We start from the raw sequence: 18,621 nt of genomic DNA on the forward strand, positions 1-18,621 counted from the left end.
TTGTGATTCCTTCCTTCTGTAAAATTCTTCTTCTTAACCTAAGAGAATGTGGGTATTCGAGAAGGTGTTGGTTAGCCATCTTCTTGAACCACCATAGTCCTTCTAGAGAAGGTAATCCCACAGATCTGATGGGTAGAGAGTTTACGGATTTAGAGCTAGCAACAATGAAGGATGAGTAGTATGAACAGTGATTGAATTAGTGGAAGTGAAGTAGCTTCCCTGCTTGCAATGTCATCAAATATCTTGCATCCTTGTATCTATCTTTGGGGCTTGATTCCTCATGATGACCTTGTTTCTCTTTATGATTGACTCTCTGCCATGGGAACTTAACCAGCACCCGTGAAAAGAAGGTGTTTGTCCTTCTTTTCATCAACCAGAGTCATAGCAGAGAGGTGGGGTGCCCACAGCAATCCTCTGTTGAGGCTTTCTTGCTAACTTCTAAATATAGGCACAAAACACATACCCAAAGCCATCAAACCCCAATTTTAAATCTGTATCTCTCTCCACAGCTAGTGCCTGAGCTGCTGAATAATCCAGCAGATTCTGTTTTTATTTTAGATTTCCAGTGTCTACCGTTTTTAGCTTACTACTTTCCCCTTTAAGAAATGTAGGCATTGTTTAAATTGGCTTTGGCTATCTTAAACTGATTCTAATCACTCACTAAATTGAAACTTGTGGTCCTTGGCCAAGACATTAAATAGCAGTGTTAACTTAGAATGTTGCAACATTTTTTTTAATGAGTTTGCAACAGGAATATTGTGTGCATTTTGCACCTTGTTAAATGCGCATGGGTCTATTTCACTTCACAATCCCAGCATTCAGTTTCTGTGTATAATTTTTTTACCCCATTATTATATAAATGTGTTTGATGATATTTTCTTGATTAAAAAATATTTGAAATTGAGCAATATTATTTCATAAATATTTTCTCATTCAGGTTGAGGAAAGTTTGGCAGAAGAGGAAATGTATCGTAAAGAACTGTTACCTCACCATATCGCATGGAACAGTGAGTTCAGCATGGAAAAAAGACTAGGACATCTGTTGTTGATTTTATCTGGCAGCAAATGCCCCTCAGTTTACAATCACCTGGTGACTGAATAACTTCTCATTTCTTCACACAACTTTGTCTTTCACACTGACTAGTGCTAATTTCCCCAGAGCATAAAAAAACATAATTAGGAGCATTCATGGAAATCAGAAGGAGTTTAAAAAGGAATCACCATCATGATGAAGTGTACAGCAAGTCTAAGTACAGTGGTACAGATTTAATTTGGAAATGATTTTTTTTCCTCTTATGGCGGATCCAGCAGAAGGCCACTGTAATTGTAACAAGGGTCAATTGAAATCCTCTTGTTACAAATATGGGAAGTGCACAGATTGGCTGCTAGCAGTGAAAAGTCAAGCCACCCTTGGTTGTGCATGAGCTTCAGGCTATGTGGCCAGGATAGGATATAGAAGTAAGAGTGGGAGTTGAAGGCTGAGAGGCTGTAAGTTTTGAGACTCAATGAAGTATCAGCTCTTCCTGTTCCTGTGTGATGAAGTTGTGTACTGATTTGAAGGATACTTTCAATGTTTCCATACAACTGCTCTACTGTATGAACAAGAAACTTCAGGTGCTGGTTTACAAAAGAAGACACAAAGTGCTGCAGTAACTCAGTGGGTCAGGCAGCATCTCTGGAGAACATAGATAAGTAACGTTTCAGGTCAGGACCCTCATTCAGACTGCAGGAAGGGTCCTGACCCAAAACGTCACCTATCCATGTTCTCCAGAGATGCTGCCTGACTCACTGAGTTACCCTGGCACTGCTATATTGTATTTGCCAAATAAAAAAGCTGAGGTGACAATCAGCTAAGTGGATAGAGCCAATGAGCAAAAGAGGACCAATGCCTGAGACTGCTATTTCTATAGGAAAATTATTTGTTACTTGCAAAATCCTGCCACTAATTATTGGAAATGGTCAGGAATTGAGTGGATAGTAAAATGCCTTTTACATTGTTATTTACCTTCCCAATTTCCAATGCACAAGTGAAACAAACTATCCCTACAATGGTGTGAATTTGGTTGATATAGATCAATGTATTTACGTGATTGTGAATAATTATTTCCTCCATGGACGTAAAGAGCTTGGATCATGAGACATTTGGTTTGGGGCAGAATCACACTAAGTACGAACTATGAAAGACTGAAACGTTTTGTTTTAGAACATAAAGACTAGCATTGTTCAGTAAGTACATCATCAGTACTTACTTCATCTTTAACCTCATGTCTCTATTTTATAAACTTCCCCAAACTAATTTGAGAATACCTTACACTGCCCCAAATATAATTCTTAATCTTACAACTGCAACAGAGTTACATCCTATATTACCCGGTCATGATTTATTTTTGAACTAGCTTGATATATTTTAGGCATTTACAGGAACCACATTGTGTTCAGCAATGAGCAAATGCTCTTTTTTTTCCTTTGCTTTTATATTGTGGAATGGAATAGTAGGATACATTATCTTAATGTCTTTTTATTCATTTCTGTTTTTCCCAGCCAAACCGACAGCCAGCAAAGCTCAACCTCCTCACCTGTCAAGTGAAGCCTAGTTTGGAAGATAAAAAATGCTTTGACCTCATTTCACGTATGGACAATCATTTTGATTTTTTCCCACTCTTGAATATGTGTTTATTCCCTAATATTCATCACTCTATGAATCATGTTGCTCAATAAAACATACTTATTATTAGCAGTTGGCGTATAATTTGTCAGTACTCAGAGGTTTTTAATATGATACTCCTACACACCATTACGATCAGCATTATTTGTTGCCCAGCATGTCAGCGCTGACCAGCAAGTATCTATCTTTGCTAATCCAATTTATCAGCACTTGGTTCACAGACTGTGTGCATCGTGTGAGTATCTGCATCCAATGCTTACTCAAGCACTGTGTTCCAGATTCCAATCACACTCTCGGTGAAAATTTTCTTCATCTGATCATTTCTAAACCTCTCAAATATCGCCCTAAATTATCTCCTCTTGTTTTAGTTACTTTTGCAGTGGGATGAAGTTCTGTGACATCTACTCTTTTGTGGCCCTTCATAAATTTGTACATTGCTTTTGAGTCCTCTGAGCCTCCTCCATTGAAAAAAAGCAAGCCCAGCCTATCCAATGCCTCCCCTTAAGTGAATGCACTCAATCCCAGGCCATATCCTGGTAAATGTCTATAAATCCTCTCCATTGCAATCCTACCTACAGAGTGGGGAACTAAACAGTAGACAGTAGTCCAGATGTAGCTTTACCAGTGTTTTATAAAGTTGTATCATCACCTCCCTGCTCATAAGTGCACACATGTACATTGTCTTTCTCTAAGGTAAATTTGTACTTCTAAGTACAAATGCAAGCTATGAAATACGCAGTTGCGTGGCAGAGAGTTCCAAACCCATTTTCTCACTTGTTTCTCTTCACTTGGTATGTGGTGAATAATGATAATGTAAGACCAAATGATATGATCTTTATTTTCATTTGTTTTGAGATCCAAATATAACTGTAGATTTGAAGGGGAATTAATTTCATATCATAGAGGTAGGTCCACAATGTAGTTGTTATATCTCATTCAGTTATTCTAGTGTAATATATTTTGTTTTGCTTTTAGATAACCGCACCTATCATTTTCTAGCAGATGATGAGCTGGACTGTATGGCGTAAGTAGACAGCCGACCAGTTGTGGGTTGGCACATGCAGATAATGGATTGTTGGGCATTTTTGAAAGCTCAGTGTATGGGCTCAAATGATTTGAGACTTTTCTTTTGAAAGCTAGCTAAACCCAACTGTGTATTTTGATGTTAATAAATCTATAGTTTCTTATCATTTAACACGTGGGTGTATTTTATGTCTGAATATTTTACTTGGTTGTATTTTTTTCTGTGTTTTTGCTGTCACATTTGAAATCTCTTCAGTTTTCTCGTTTATTTTATTACAGCAACTTATTAATCTTCAAACTGAGTGTAGAAAGGATTGCTAATGTTAAAATTGAGAGTGGATTTAATTGCAATGCTTTGATTAACTGGAGGGGAGTAGATGTATTTGTACACAAATAGACCTAAAATCAGCAATGGTTTTATCCAAATATATTTTTCCCATATTTTCTTTGTTTTACATAGAACAGTATAGCATAAGAACCAGCCCTTCGGCCCACAATGTCTCTGCCCGCATGTAATCCATATCCCATCATTCCCTGCATATCCATGAGCCTATCCAAAGGTCACTTAAATGCCAATAGGTGACGGTTCAGATCGGCACCCTTTTTCAGACCCTAAAATCACCTATCTATGTTCTCCAGGGATGCTGCCTGACTGCTGAATTACTCCAGCATTTTGTATCTTTCTATGGTAAACCAGCATGTACAGTTCCTTGTTTCTGCGCAACCATGTTTGATGTTAGATATGCATCTAGTGCATGGTTTTCCATTGTCATACATCGACTAGTTTTAGATGCCTTAAATCAATTACTACTACCATATTTAGCTACTCTCTTCACCCTGATACTTTGTTCTTGTATGTGTCTGAATCAAATGTGAAATATTTTGATCAAATGTTTGCAAAAGTTATTGGTGAGTGTCAGCAACACATTGACTTCCTGTGTCACTTCTCTGTTCTTGGCTTTCACATTTGAACTTAATTAAAAATAGAAGTGAGCATCACTTTCAATTTGAGTGCAGCTAGAAAGCTGCTGCTTGCAATTTAGTCCCTTTTTATACACTGGTAGATACTGATTACAAAGTCAATTGACAGGAAAGTCATTCAGAATTATCATATCATATCATATATATACAGCCGGAAACAGGCCTTTTTGGCCCACCAAGTCCGTGCCGCCCAGCGATCCCCGTAACATTAACACTATCCTACACCCACTAGGGACAATTTTTACATTTACCCAGCCAATTAACCTACATACCTGTACGTCTTTGGAGTGTGGGAGGAAACCGAAGATCTCGGAGAAAACCCACGCAGGTCACGGGGAGAACGTACAAACTCCTTACAGTGCAGCACCCGTAGTCAGGATCGAACTTGAGTCTCCGGCGCTGCATTTGCTGTAAAGCAGCAACTCTACCGCTGCGCTACCGTGCCGCCCAATTATGATGGCTAACACCAGCAATTGACTCTCATACTTTGAGTTCTGCGTTTGTGGTTAGACTGTTTTAGGCTGTTGCTCCACAGTGCCTTCTGTACGTATCTGATTGAAACCTGGCCTCTCATTTTATATTTCATTACTTCATTTTATATTTCTTTGCTTCTTCCATGTTCCATTGGGAGTCCCTTTTTAAAAAAAACCCAATATTTTTTATATGTAATCATTTTTCCGTCACCTTTCAGGATTAAATTCCATGTGCAGTTGCCTTGCCCATCTTTCAACTGTTAAATTGGGACGGGCTACGGCAGATGGAAATTAATAGGCAATCTTATCAGGAAGGCTAATAATATGTACCATGAATGATTGTGCCCTAGGGAACATTGAGGAATTAAGAGACCTTGCTCAACAAGACCAGATATCCCTGAAGCTGAGGGCATAGGTAAATTGGGTAGTCCAGAAGACATAGGGAATGCTAGCCTTCATCAGCTGGGGCACTATATATAACAGCAGGGAGGTCTTGACAGAATATTATAAAAATATTGCTTACTCCACAGCTGGAATATTGTGTGACGTTCTGGTCACCACACCATAGGAAGCATGTGCTTGCACTGGAGAAGGTGTAAGGAGATTCACGAGAGCATTGCCTGGGATAGAATGTTTTGGTTATGAGGAGAAACTGGATAAGCAGATGTAGTGAAGTATTACAGCTTTAGTGTCTTATCGTTATCTTTGCAATATTGTTGTAACAATCGATATCTTTACGTTGCAATAAATGTCTTGGGCTATCGAGATATTGTGAATGATCAGAGATGAACTTAATGCATGTTCCTCTCCATTTTTGTCAAGGTGGATTTCTGTTTTAACTAACTGCAAGCAAGAAGCTCTAAATATGGCTTTCCATGAAGAGCACAGTTGTGCAGAGAGTAGTATTGAAGACCTAACCAAAGCCATCATTGAAGATATCCAACAAATGTCGGGGAATAGCGAGTGTTGTGATTGTGGAGCAGTAGGTGAGACAATGGTGTTAAGAAAGTGAAATGAAATGGCTTTGTTCATATCCAAAATAAAAACAGAAAATTCTGGATATATTCAGTGCAGCAGACTTGTAGAGAGGTTGATGAACTTTCATCGGTGCCCACAAACTCTGCTTAAGAAATAAGAACGGAATGGGCCATGTTTCTGGGAAGTCCTAAGGTTAATGGGTGTTTCCCAACCTCTCTATCTCACCTACTTCTCTTTCAAAATCGTGTAATTTCTACCTACAGGTTTATTATATAGGCTTCAGCATTCCACTCAGGGTGGCTCACCGCACCTATTTCAGAGATGAACCGTGAAGCAGTGAACTTGCCAGTGGTACACAATCTTATGTAGTAGTAGAAGAAAAGTTGCTTAATTCAGGCCTGTGTTTTATAGCAATGGCTAATATTTAAAGAATAAGTATATTTACAAGAAATACATATCCCTTTAAGTCCCAAATCCAACCTGAGTAATTAGCCATAGATAACAAGAAAAAATAAACAAGGAACTCAGAACCAAAAGAAAAGAACAAATTGAAACATTAACATTATAAAGGGTACCGATAGGGTAGATAGTGACAAGTGTCATCACCACTTTATTAACCCACTTTCAGGGAACTATGTACTTGTACTCCCAGAACCTTCTGCCCTACCATTGATTGACTTCCCAAATGTAACACTTCACTTATCTGAATTAACCTCAATTTGCCATTCCTTGGCCCGCTTGCCCAGCTGAACAAGAAGATCACACTGTAATTCTTGATAGCCATTATCACTGTCTACGATACCACCAATTTTTGTGTCATCTGAAAACGTACTAATTATACAATACGATAGAACTTTATTTATTCTGGGAGGGAAATCAGTCTGCCAAAAGTCATAAAACACAACAAGATACATGAAACATGAAATTAAAGTGACGAGTGGAAAGTCTAGGATTGGGGATGTGCAAAGATTGGGGAGGGGGAGGGGGTAGGGGGAGGGGTTAGGCAGTCAACCCCACAACAGAAGGGGGAGGAGTTGTACAGTTTGATAGCCGCAGGGGAAGAAGAATCTCCTGTGGCGTTCTGTGCTGCATCTTGGTGGAACCAGTCTGTTGCTGAAGGTGCTCCTCTGGTTGACCAGTGTGTCATGGAGGGGGTGAACTGCATTGTCCAAGATGCTCTGCAGTTTGAGGAGCATCCTCCCCTCCAAGATCACCTCCAATGAATCCAACTCCACTCTCAGGACGGAGCCAGCCTTCCTGATGAGCTTGTTGATTATGCCTTCTATATCCACATTCTAATAATTGACATAGATGACAAACAGCAACTTGGGCTGAGCATCAATCCCTGGGGCAGACCACTAGCCACATGTTTCCAGTCTGATAAACAACCTTCCACTGTCACCCTCTATTTCCTACATTAAGCCAATTCTTATGCAGTTAGAGACACAGTGCTGGAGTAATTTAGCAGATCAGGCAATATCTCTGGAGAAAAGGGAAGAGTGAAGGGTCCCGACCTGAAACGTCACCTATCATTTTTCTCCAGAGATGCTGCCTGACCCACTGAGTTACTATAGCACTTTGTGCCTATCTTTGGTATAAATCAGTATCTGCAGCTCTTTGTTTCTGTATTCAGTTAGCTGGTTCTCTCTGATTAAATGTGATCTAATCTTGCAAGATCCCACTTAATAATAAGGAATATCTATATATATTACTAAAACTGAATTTTGGACATCAAAATTCTAGATTTGTAAAATCAAATGTTGGGACATCTGGGATTATAACTGGACACTTGCAAAACCATTTATCATAGAGAAATACAAAGTCTGATCTTCAGAATGCTTAGAAGAAAACAAAATAATTTATTCCAATCCTGTTCAAGAATTGGCACCAGGCTGCACAATTGGTTGGGCAATTGGAACGTACAAATAGCTACAATGATGTAATTAAATAAGAGGAAGCACATTACTTGGAAATAAAAAACAAAATATGTTTTTCTTTGTCCTCTTTCTGGCTAACCATTTGAAGATATTATTGATATAAATGTTTATTATTTCCCAGCCGCACCAGCTACCACTTGCACAGCACACCTGTATTTACTTTTTGTCATTTTTAATTATATTGTGTATTAGTGAGTATTTGCAACAATTACATGCAGTTATTGTCGACTTTCCCCACAGGTCCAACCTGGCTTTCTACCAATCTTGGAATCCTGATTTGTATAGAATGTTCTGGAATTCATCGGGAGATGGGTGTACATTACTCTCGTATACAATCTCTCTCTTTGGATAAACTTGGCACTGCTGAACTTTTGGTGAGGTTCTATTTTAATAATTTTAATAGCCTATTTTCGATTTTTTTTTTGCTGTAAAGAAAAAGACATTCTGTTGGACAACCATCATGTCCCTGATATTTACAGGAAGGAACACAATAACATGGAGATAGGTGGAGACACAAGGAATTGCAGATGCTAGAATCTTGAACAAAACACAAAGTGCTGGAGTAAATCAGCAGGTCAGGCAACATCTGTGGAGGGAATGGATTGGTGGCGTTTCGGACTGAAGATGGGTCCTGACTTGAAACGTGCTTGTCCATTCCCTCCACGGATGCTGCCTGACTAGCTGAGTTCCTCCAACATGGAGTGGTTGTTTAGCTTCTTAATCATGTTCAGCTATTCAGTGAGGTAATATCTGAACTGGGCCCCTATTCTGTATGCATGATTTGTCTCTTTCTGGAAATTAAGTGCATAATTTAGTACTTTTTAAAGGACGTTTTGTCTTCACTCAGTGTGAAATGGAGAACTGAGTGCTGAGAGTGAAGAAGATGCCGTATAATTTTTGGTCAATAGTGAAGGTGCACGTCAATTTAGAGAGCTCCATAATACATATAAGAAAACTTAATGAACACAGAATGTAAATCATTAGGGCTTTACTAAAATACTCACAAAATGCTGGAATAACTAGGTGAGTCATGGAGCATCTCTGGAGAAAAGGAGCAGGTGATATCTTGGGTCGGAACTCTGAGTTGAAGAAGGGTTCTGACCCAAAACGTCATATATTCCTTTTCTCCCCTGAAGCCACCTGACCCGCTGAGTTACTCCAGCATTTTGTGTCTGTCTTTCGTGTAAACCAGCATCTGCCGTTCCATCGGACACACAGGATTTACCAAATTAGAAACATAGACAGTAATTTTGAATAATAAAAATAGAGGAATAAATAGAGGATTATTTCTGTAGGTACAAGGAACTGCACGTGCTGGTTTAAAAAAAGACATAAAGTGCTGGAGTAACACAGCCGGTCAGGCAGCATCCCAGGAGAACATGAACAGGTGACGTTTCGAGTCTGGACCCTTCTTCAGACTGACCAGCTTAGTTACTCCAATATGTAGAGGTCATTTACCTTCCTAAACATGTTTAGCTATTCAGTGAGGATTACTTCCGATGTTTTGATAGGTTGTGTTTGTTGAAGAATTTGTGAAAATTAATTTGTGATGTGCTTATTTTACAGTTGGCAAAGAATGTTGGGAATTCAAAGTTCAATGAACTTTTGGAGGCTAATCTTCCAAGTTTACCAGTAAAACCAAGTACAGACAGTCCTATGTGAGTAAAATTCAAAAGGAAATACTAAACATTAAAAAAGCTGCTGATGCTAATTGATCAAGACCATAGGTTTGATGATAGAGAGAAAGTGCTGGAGTAACTCTGCGGGTCAGCCAGCATCTCTGGATAAAAAAGGATAGATGATGTTTCGGCTTGGGACCCTTCTTCAGACTGAAAGAGCTGGAGGCGGGTTAAGAGCTGGAGGCGAGAAAAGTCCAGGGCCAGCCACAAATGATCTCGGGCAGGGTAGTGCCCTGGTGGGCCCATTGTTGGTCAGGGAAGGTGTGACTCTAGCGGGATACAATGTGGAGAGCTGAGAAACTGGTTAAATATCTAGGGGGCAGGAGGGGAGGGGAGGGGAGTGTAGGTAGAGGTTACTTAAAATTAGAGAATTCAATGTTCATACTGCTGGGTTGTAAGCTGTCCTAATGGACTATGAGGTGCTGTTCCTCCAATTTGCATGTGGTCTCAGTCTGGCATTGAAGGAAGGTCTGTGGGAATGGGAAGGGCAGTTGAAATAGTTGGCAACCGGGAGATTCCATAGGCCTCGGCGGACCGAGCATACGTGTTCAGTGAAACGGTTGCCGCGTCTATGTTTGCACAGACCATAGGTTTGGCACTTGATGCATTTTTTCAAAATGTTATCCAATGTGCACTTGGTTTCTCCAATGTTGACCAGACCATTGTGAACACTGAATGAAATATGTAACTTCCAATGTCTATCGCTGTAATCCTGCATCCAATACCCTCTCTGTCTTTGGTCTCCTATGTTGCTCCAGTAAACGTACGATCTTAAGTCATTGGTGCAGAATTAGGCCATTTGGCCCATCAAGTCTGCTCCACCATTCAATCATGGCTGATCTATTTCTCCCTCACAAACCCATTCTTCTGCCTTCTCCCCTTAACCTTTGACATCCTTACCAATTAAAACGGATCAATCTCCGCTTTAAAAATACCCAACGACAGCCTCCACCCCCATCTGTGACAATGAATTACACAGATTCACCACCCTCTGACTAAAAAAAATCCTCCTCATCTCCTTTCTAAAGGTACGTTCTATCATTCTGAAGCTGTGCCCTCTGGTCCTAGACTCCCCAATTACCAGAAACGTCCTCTCCACATCCACTCTATATAGGCATAGTATAAGGTCCGTAACCCAGGCCTTCGTTTTCTTTGGGGGCACGCTGCGGCCCTCAGGAGATGTGATACTGTTGATTTGTGATACTGTATGTCAGCAGCATAGTTACAATTGTATGGAGTGCAAATAGAATAGATTTGTGCCTGTTTCCAATTTAGTGCAGAAGGAAAGGGGAAGGCACAAGCATACATTTGTGGAAGAAGCAAACTAATAATTTTGTTCCTTCCGGCAGACATTACTTCAGCAGCAAATACGTGGCAGCCTACAAACAGTTTTGTTTGTAATCCTAAATGCAGCAGTTTGCAAACACAAGAATACTCTTATATTGGGACCTGAAGAAGGGTCTCGACCCAAAACGTCACCCATTCCTTCTCTCCAGAGATGCTGCTTGTCCCGCTGAGTTACTCCAGCTTTTTGTGTCTATCTTCGGTTTAAACCAGTATCTGCAGTTCTTTCTTACACAATACTCCACTGCTATGCCGATGACACTCAGCTTTACCTCCCCCTGAAACCCAACAACCAGTCAAATTTAAACAGCCTCTCACACTGCCTTGAGGACATAAAATGTTGGATGGCACAGAACTTCCTCCAATTAAATGAGAGCAAGTCTGAGGTCATCCTATTCGGCCCCCCCGACTCCATCAAATTGATAACAGGCAGTCTTGGAAGCCTATCCTGCCTAGTCAAACCGCATGTCAAAAACCTCGGCATGATATTTGACTCTGCATTAAAATTTGATAAGCAAGTCAACGCTGTGGTAAAAGCCAGCTTCTTCCAACTTCGAACCATAGCTAAAATCAAACCTTTCCTCAAATTCGACGACACAGAAAAAATCATTCACGCTTTCATTTCCTCCCGCCTAGACTACTGCAACTCCCTATACACTGGGATCAGCCAATCTTCCCTGTCCCGCCTGCAACTGGTCCAAAACGCCGCAGCGAGACTCCTGACGGGTACCCGTAAAAGGGACCACATCACCCCGATTCTGGCCTCTCTCCACTGGCTCCCTGTACGGTACAGAATCAACTTCAAGCTCCTCCTATTCACGTATAAAGCCCTAAATGGACACTCCCCCCCCTACATCAAAAATCTTCTAACCCCCCTCTCTAACTCCAGGTCCCTCAGATCGGCCGACTTGGGGCTATTCACTATCCCACGGTCTAGGCTTAAACTCAGGGGTGACCGCGCTTTTGCGGTTGCAGCTCCTAGACTGTGGAACAGCATCCCTCTCCCGATCAGAACTGCCCCCTCCATCGACTCCTTTAAGTCCAGGCTCAAAACATATTTCTACTCCCTAGCGTTTGAGGCTCATTGAGGAGGCGCTGTGAACTGTTTGAGTGCTACTGTATGTTTTCATTTTTTTTTCTATTGGAACCTAATCAAATGTACAGCACTTTGGTCAACGTGGGTTGTTTTTAAATGTGCTATACAAATAAAATTGACTTGACTTGACTTGACTTCTATTAACTATTTGACAAACAACCTCTATATAATCAAGTGGCTAGAATGGGATAACATCTTAATAGTTCGTATATTTGTAAGTTTCTGAGGTGGAATAGGCATGTACATTGACAAGGTGTCAAGAGTGTTTTATTGTCATATGTACCGAAACGGAACAATGAAATTCTTGCAGCAACAGCACAACAGGTTTGAATAAAAAACCCCAATATAGTGCAAAAACTAAACAAAGCCCAAAAGTCTCCAGTGCAACCCAGCCAATTTGTAGTTTAGTTAGAGTTTGTAGTGTTCAATAGCCTGTTGTTGTTGGGAAGAAGCTGTTCTTGAACCTGGATGTTATTGCACCACGGTGAATTTGCTTTAGAAAAAATATAACTTTTCATTATTTCTGTTATGAATTATTTTATTCTTGTTTTTTGATTTCAATAAACTTAATAAAAATCATTTGTATATATACATATACAGTTTGTGTGTGTGTATATATATATACAGTATATATATTTTAATTTTTTTATTTTCCTGAAACCAACTGCTTATATACTTACACTCAGGACCAAGAAGAAATCTTCAGTTACAAGGATATGTAACAATTAGCTAATGCTTTAACCTTCAAACAGTTTCCCAGTACCTATCACTAACTCCACATGCTGTGGAGCTTTGGAAACTCAATTGGAAAGGCATTCTTTCTGCCCCGCCACACTTAACAAACTTCCTTTGCCTTTTTAGAAACCAGGAACTGTATATGCCTGATTACAAAAGAAAGTGCTGGAGTATCTTAGCAGGCCATGTGGAGCATCTGTGGAGAACATGGATAGGTGATGTTTTGGGTTGGGTCTTCAGACTCTGAAAAACGGTCCCGATCGGAAACATCACCTATCCATGTTCTCCAGAGTTGCTGTCTGACCCTCTGAGTTACTCCAGCACTTATGTTTTCTATTCCTTTGTCTTTTTTCCAGTTTTGACAAAGGATCGTCAATCCAAAACATTGACTGTTTTTCTTCTCACAAATGTAACCTGATTCTCTCAGTATTTTCAGCATTTTTTACTTTGGATTTCTAGTGCCTGGGGTTTTTGGATCTCCACTCATTGAGCGTACCCATTCAATCCCCATACAACTCTGGAGCAATCCCTCTTTCCCGACATCCCCATCTTCCCTTTTGGCTAGTTCTGATCCTCATCCCAACCTCATAATCAACTTGTGTAGGAAAGAACTGCGGATGCTGGTTTACACTGAAGATAGACACAAAATACTGGAGTAACTCAGCAGGTGAGGCAACATCTTTGGAGAAAAGGAGTAAGTGATATTTCGGGTCGAGACTCTTCTTCAGACTGATTGTAAAAGAAAGTTGGAAAAGGGGAGAGGCAGGACAAAGCGTGGCAGGTATAAGTCAACACAAGTGAGGGGAGTTTGACAGGCAGATGATTGGAACAAAGACCAGTAGGTGTGTGACAGGTTTGATAATTTGCTGATTGTGCAGCCAAGGGGAAAAAAGTAGCATGTGAGCTACTGGTGTGGAGCAGAAAAAGAGGTGGGAGTCTGAAGAAGGGTCTCAACCCAAAGCGTCACCCATTCCTTCTCTCCAGAGATGCTGCCTGTCCCGCTGAGTTACTCCAGCATTTTGTATCTACCTTCGATTAGAATCTGCAGTTATTTCCTACATGAAACAGATGGGAGTCCAGGGCCTGACTTTGGCCCATTCCTGACTGCATGGGGATTGCATGTGATAGAATAATGTTTATAGTTATAGGAGATTTCAAGCAAAGTTGGTTTGACCCCCTTCTCGTGTTTGCTTTAAGATACCTTTTCGAGCATGATACACTTTCTAGCTGCCTACATTATGTTTGGTTGTTTTACCAAAATCTAAACGGATTGAGATGTTCCATTTTTTTAAAAGGACCCTCAGCGAAAGCTAATCTAATCAAAATGTTCTGTTGTTTTAAAGGACAATACGAAAAGATTACATCGTTTCCAAGTATATAGCTCATCAATATGTAAATCAGACCAATGGTACTCCTGTGACAAAGCTGAATAATTTGTGCATTGCCGTGAAAGGCAAGGATATATTTGCATTGTTACAGGCCTATGCAGAAAACGTTGACCTCAGCGAATCACTGACTTTTTTTGATCAGGTAAGAGGCGCTGCACAGGAGTTATTGACAGAATAAATCACTGAAGGAAAATGAACACCCAGTTATATTATTCCTTGTTACGTTTTACATAGAAACATAGAAAATAGGTGCAGGAGTAGGCCATTCGGCCCTTCGAGCCGGCACCGCCATTCAATATGATCATGGCTGATCATCCAGCTCAGTAACCTGTACCTGCCTTCTCTCCATACCCCCTGATCCCTTTAGCAAAAAGGGCCACATCTAACTCCCTCTTAAATATAGCCAATGAACTGGCCTCAACTACCTTCTGTGGCAGAGAATTCCACAGACTCACCACTCTCTGTGTGAAGAAATGTTTTCTCATCTCGGTCCTAAAAGACTTCCCCTTATCCTTAAGCTGTGACCCCTGGTTCTGGACTCCCCCAACATCGGGAACAATCTTCCCGCATCTAGCCTCTCCAACCCCTTAAGAATTTTATATGTTTCTATAAGATCCCCCCTCAGTCTTCTAAATTCCAGCGAGTACAAGCCTAGTCTATCCAGTCTTTCTTCATATGAAAGTTTTGGAGGTGCTTCCGAAACCTCCTCAAGCATGATTAATTTTATATAGTAAGTGTTGCAGTAAAGACTAATACAGCAGTATTTCACACAATGTTTTGTCAAACAAAATTAAGATAAATAGTTAATTCAGCTGTCTCTCTTTGATGTTAGCATGAATACATAAGAAATAGGCTGAGGGGTAATCGCAGAAGACTTTGAGCCGCATTATTATTTAACAAAGTTATGGTTGATCTTCTGGGATGTTAAAAGTCCACTCCCTCCCCCCCCCCCCATCTGCAATTCATCCACAGCTTGATGAATTGTCGAGAAAAAAAAGACCTCCAAAATGGCAGCAACCGTCAATTTTGCACTGGAGAAAACCACCTACAGTATATATATTATATATATATATTTCTGACTAAGGTCTCTAATCCCTTATCATAAAGTCCATTGCAATGATAAGTAACACCATCCCTCCTCTACCCCCCATGACTCCTCTACCCCCCATCCCTCTACCCCCATCCCTCCTCTAACCCTCATACTTCCTCTACCCCCCATCCCTCCTCTTCCCCCCATCCCTCCTCTAACCCCATCCTTCCTCTACCCCATCCCTCCTCTAACCCCATCCTTCCTCTACCCCATCCCTCCTCTAACCCCATTCCTCCTCTAACCCCCTCCCTCCTCTAACCCCATCCCTCCTCTAACCCCCATCCCTCCTCTAACCCCCATCCCTCCTCTAACCCCCATCCCTCCTCTAACCCCCTCCCTCCTCTAACCCCCTGTCTCCTCTAACCCCCTGCCTCCTCTAACCCCCTCCCTCCTCTAACCCCCTCCCTCCTCTAACCCCCATCCCTCCTCTAATCCCCTCCCTCCTCTAACCCCCTCAATCCCATCCCTCCCTTAACCCCCTCCTTCCTCTAACCTCCTCTTTCCTCTAACACCCTCTTTCCTCTAACCCCCTCCTTCCTCTAACCCCCTCCTTCCTCTAACCCCCTCCTTCCTCTAACCCCCTCCTTCCTCTAACCCCCTCCTTCCTCTAACCCCCTCCTTCCTCTAACCCCCACCCCTCCTCTAATCCCCTCCCTCTAACCCCCTCCCTCTAACCCCCTCCCTCTAACCCCCTCCCTCTAACCCCATCCCTCTTCTATCCCCCATCCCTCCTCTAACCTCATTCCTCCTCTACCATCATTCCTCTACCCCCTCCCTCCTCTAACCCTCTCCCTCCTCTAACCCTCTCCCTCCTCTAACCCTCTCCCTCCTCTAATCCCCTCCCTCCTCTAATCCCCTCCCTCCTCTAACCCCCCATCCCTCCTCTAACCCCATCCCTCCTCTACCCCCATCTCTCTACCCCATCCCTCCTCTACCTCATCCCTCCTCTACCCCGTCCCTCCTCTACCCCATCCCTCCTCTACCCCATCCCTCCTCTACCCCATCCCTCCTCTAACCCCCATCCCTCCTCTACCCCACCATCCCTCCTCTACCCCCCATGCCTCCTCTACCCCACCATCCCTCCTCTACTCCACCACCCCCCTCTACCCGCCATGCCTCTTCCCCCCATGCCTCCTCTTCCCCCATGCCTCCTCTTCCCCCCATGCCTCCTCTTCCCCCCATGCCTCCTCTACCCCCCATGCCTCCTCTACCCCCCATGCCTCCTCTACCCCCCATGCCTCCTCTACCCCCCATGCCTCCTCTACCCCCCATGCCTCCTCTACCCCCCATGCCTCCTCTACCCCCCATGCCTCCTCTACCCCCCATGCCTCCTCTACCCCCCATGCCTCCTCTACCCCCCATGCCTCCTCTACCCCCCATGCCTCCTCTACCCCCCATGCCTCCTCTACCCCCCATGCCTCCGCTACCCCCCATGCCTCCTCTACCCCCATGCCTCCTCTACCCCATGCCTCCTCTACCCCCATCCCTCCTCTACCCCCATCCCTCCTCTACCCCCATCCCTCCTCTACCCCCATCCCTCCTCTACCCCATCCCTCCTCTAACCCCCACCCCTCCTCTAACCCCTCTTAACCCCACCCTCGTCTAACCCCATCCCTCCTCTAACCCCCTCCCTCCTCTAACCCCCTCCCTCCTCTAACCCCCTCCCTCCTCTAACCCCCTCTTAACCCCATCCCTCTAACCCCCACCCCTCTAACCCCCTCTTAACCCCATCCCTCCTCTAACCCCCATCCCTCCTCTACCCCTTCCCTCCTCTACCCCATCCCTCCTCTAACCCCATCCCTCCTCTAACCCCCTACGTCCTCTAACCCCCTCCCTCCTCTACCCCTCTCCTCTGCCTGACCCACTGTTACTCCCGCACGCTATATGCTGATGGTTATTAGTTCACAACTAAGCTTAAGTGGGAAAGAGACAAAAGTGAAAGGAGTTTATCTTTGTGATTGATATTGAAATATGCCCTGTTCAAGTGCATCCTTCCTGCGATAAGCATGCAAACTCACCAGAAACCATTCACTAGTGAATGAAAAGAAGTTAAAGATGAAAAGAAATGTAATATGGTGATGTAGGCCACAGCCTCCAGATTAAATATGCATCCAGTATGTATGTACGTTTAATTTGCAGGAAGCTGGAGAAACCGCTCTTCATCTTGCCATACAGCATGCAGACTGCACCTCGCTGCACATTGTGGATTTTCTGGTTCAAAACTGGTAAGTTAGAATCTTCATACCTACCTTTCCATGACCATACAAAGTGCACTTGTTAGTTCTGTGATAACAGATGGGTTTTGTATGGTAGTATCTTTTGCTGGGAGGATTGCTGATGTTTGATGGACTGGGACGCGTCCACAACTCGGCAGTTTTGTACATTCGTAAGTTATAGGAGCAGAAGTAGGCCATTCGGCCTATCAAGTCTACTCCACCATTCAATCATGACGAATCTATCTTTCCCTCTCAACCCCATTCACCTGCCTTCTACCCATAACCCTTGACATTCTTACCAATCAATCATCTGTCAATCTCCATCTTAAAAATACCCAATTTCTTGCAGTCTTGGGCGGAACAATTGCCTTTTCAAGAAATATCGTATTTCAGAGATGTCATTGATAAATGCTCTCCTTTTCTTCTTGACATTCAACTCTTGTCCGTGCTCCAGTGACTGCAAGCTAACTACTAATTCAATGAAAGTGATCAAGCAACCAGGACCATGGACCACAAACCTCACCAAATACATTTTAGTGCTCTCCACTTGGGTGTTGGGAGAGTGGGAGCACGCTGGGACCAGTGCTTGCTGCATAGCCTTTTATGCATGGTTATCATTTCCTTCGTACAGAACATACTGGCTAACAGGAGAGCTGAGCCATTGCCTGAGGGCCTCTCGTATGAGGAGGAACACGATCACAGATAGGGGGTGGCAGAGGTTAAGGATCTGGAGAGACTGCAAAGGAGGAAGGTTCACTCTTATAGATCTCACATTGCCGTATAGGTTGCACGCCTGGTTCACAAGTCTTAGGCGCAGAAGTAGGCCATTCGGCCCATCGGGGCGGCACGGTGGCGCAGCGGTAGAGTTGCTGCCTTACAGCGAATGCAGCGCCGGAGACTCAGGTTCGATCCTGACTACGGGCGCCGTCTGTATGGAGTTTGTACGTTCTCCCCGTGACCTGCGTGGGTTTTCTCCGAGATCTTCGGTTTCCTCCCACACTCCAAAGACGTACAGG

General features: G+C 42.8%; 1 protein-coding gene across 1 annotated transcript in view; it reads left to right on the forward strand.

Annotated features, from left to right (window-relative positions):
• unm_sa1614 (un-named sa1614) overlaps positions 1 to 18,621 on the forward strand; it is a 102,081-nt gene that overhangs the window by 58,748 nt on the left and 24,712 nt on the right. Inside the window, exons 11-18 of the mRNA XM_078418853.1 lie at positions 938 to 1,007; positions 2,542 to 2,629; positions 3,641 to 3,689; positions 5,965 to 6,128; positions 8,298 to 8,431; positions 9,624 to 9,715; positions 14,255 to 14,441; positions 17,529 to 17,614. Coding sequence (XP_078274979.1) covers positions 938 to 1,007; positions 2,542 to 2,629; positions 3,641 to 3,689; positions 5,965 to 6,128; positions 8,298 to 8,431; positions 9,624 to 9,715; positions 14,255 to 14,441; positions 17,529 to 17,614 — 870 coding nt within the window. The remainder of the gene's footprint in view (positions 1 to 937; positions 1,008 to 2,541; positions 2,630 to 3,640; positions 3,690 to 5,964; positions 6,129 to 8,297; positions 8,432 to 9,623; positions 9,716 to 14,254; positions 14,442 to 17,528; positions 17,615 to 18,621) is intronic.

Source organism: Rhinoraja longicauda, chromosome 22 (assembly GCF_053455715.1).
Source record: "Rhinoraja longicauda isolate Sanriku21f chromosome 22, sRhiLon1.1, whole genome shotgun sequence".
Classification (NCBI taxonomy): Eukaryota; Metazoa; Chordata; class Chondrichthyes; order Rajiformes; family Arhynchobatidae; genus Rhinoraja; species Rhinoraja longicauda.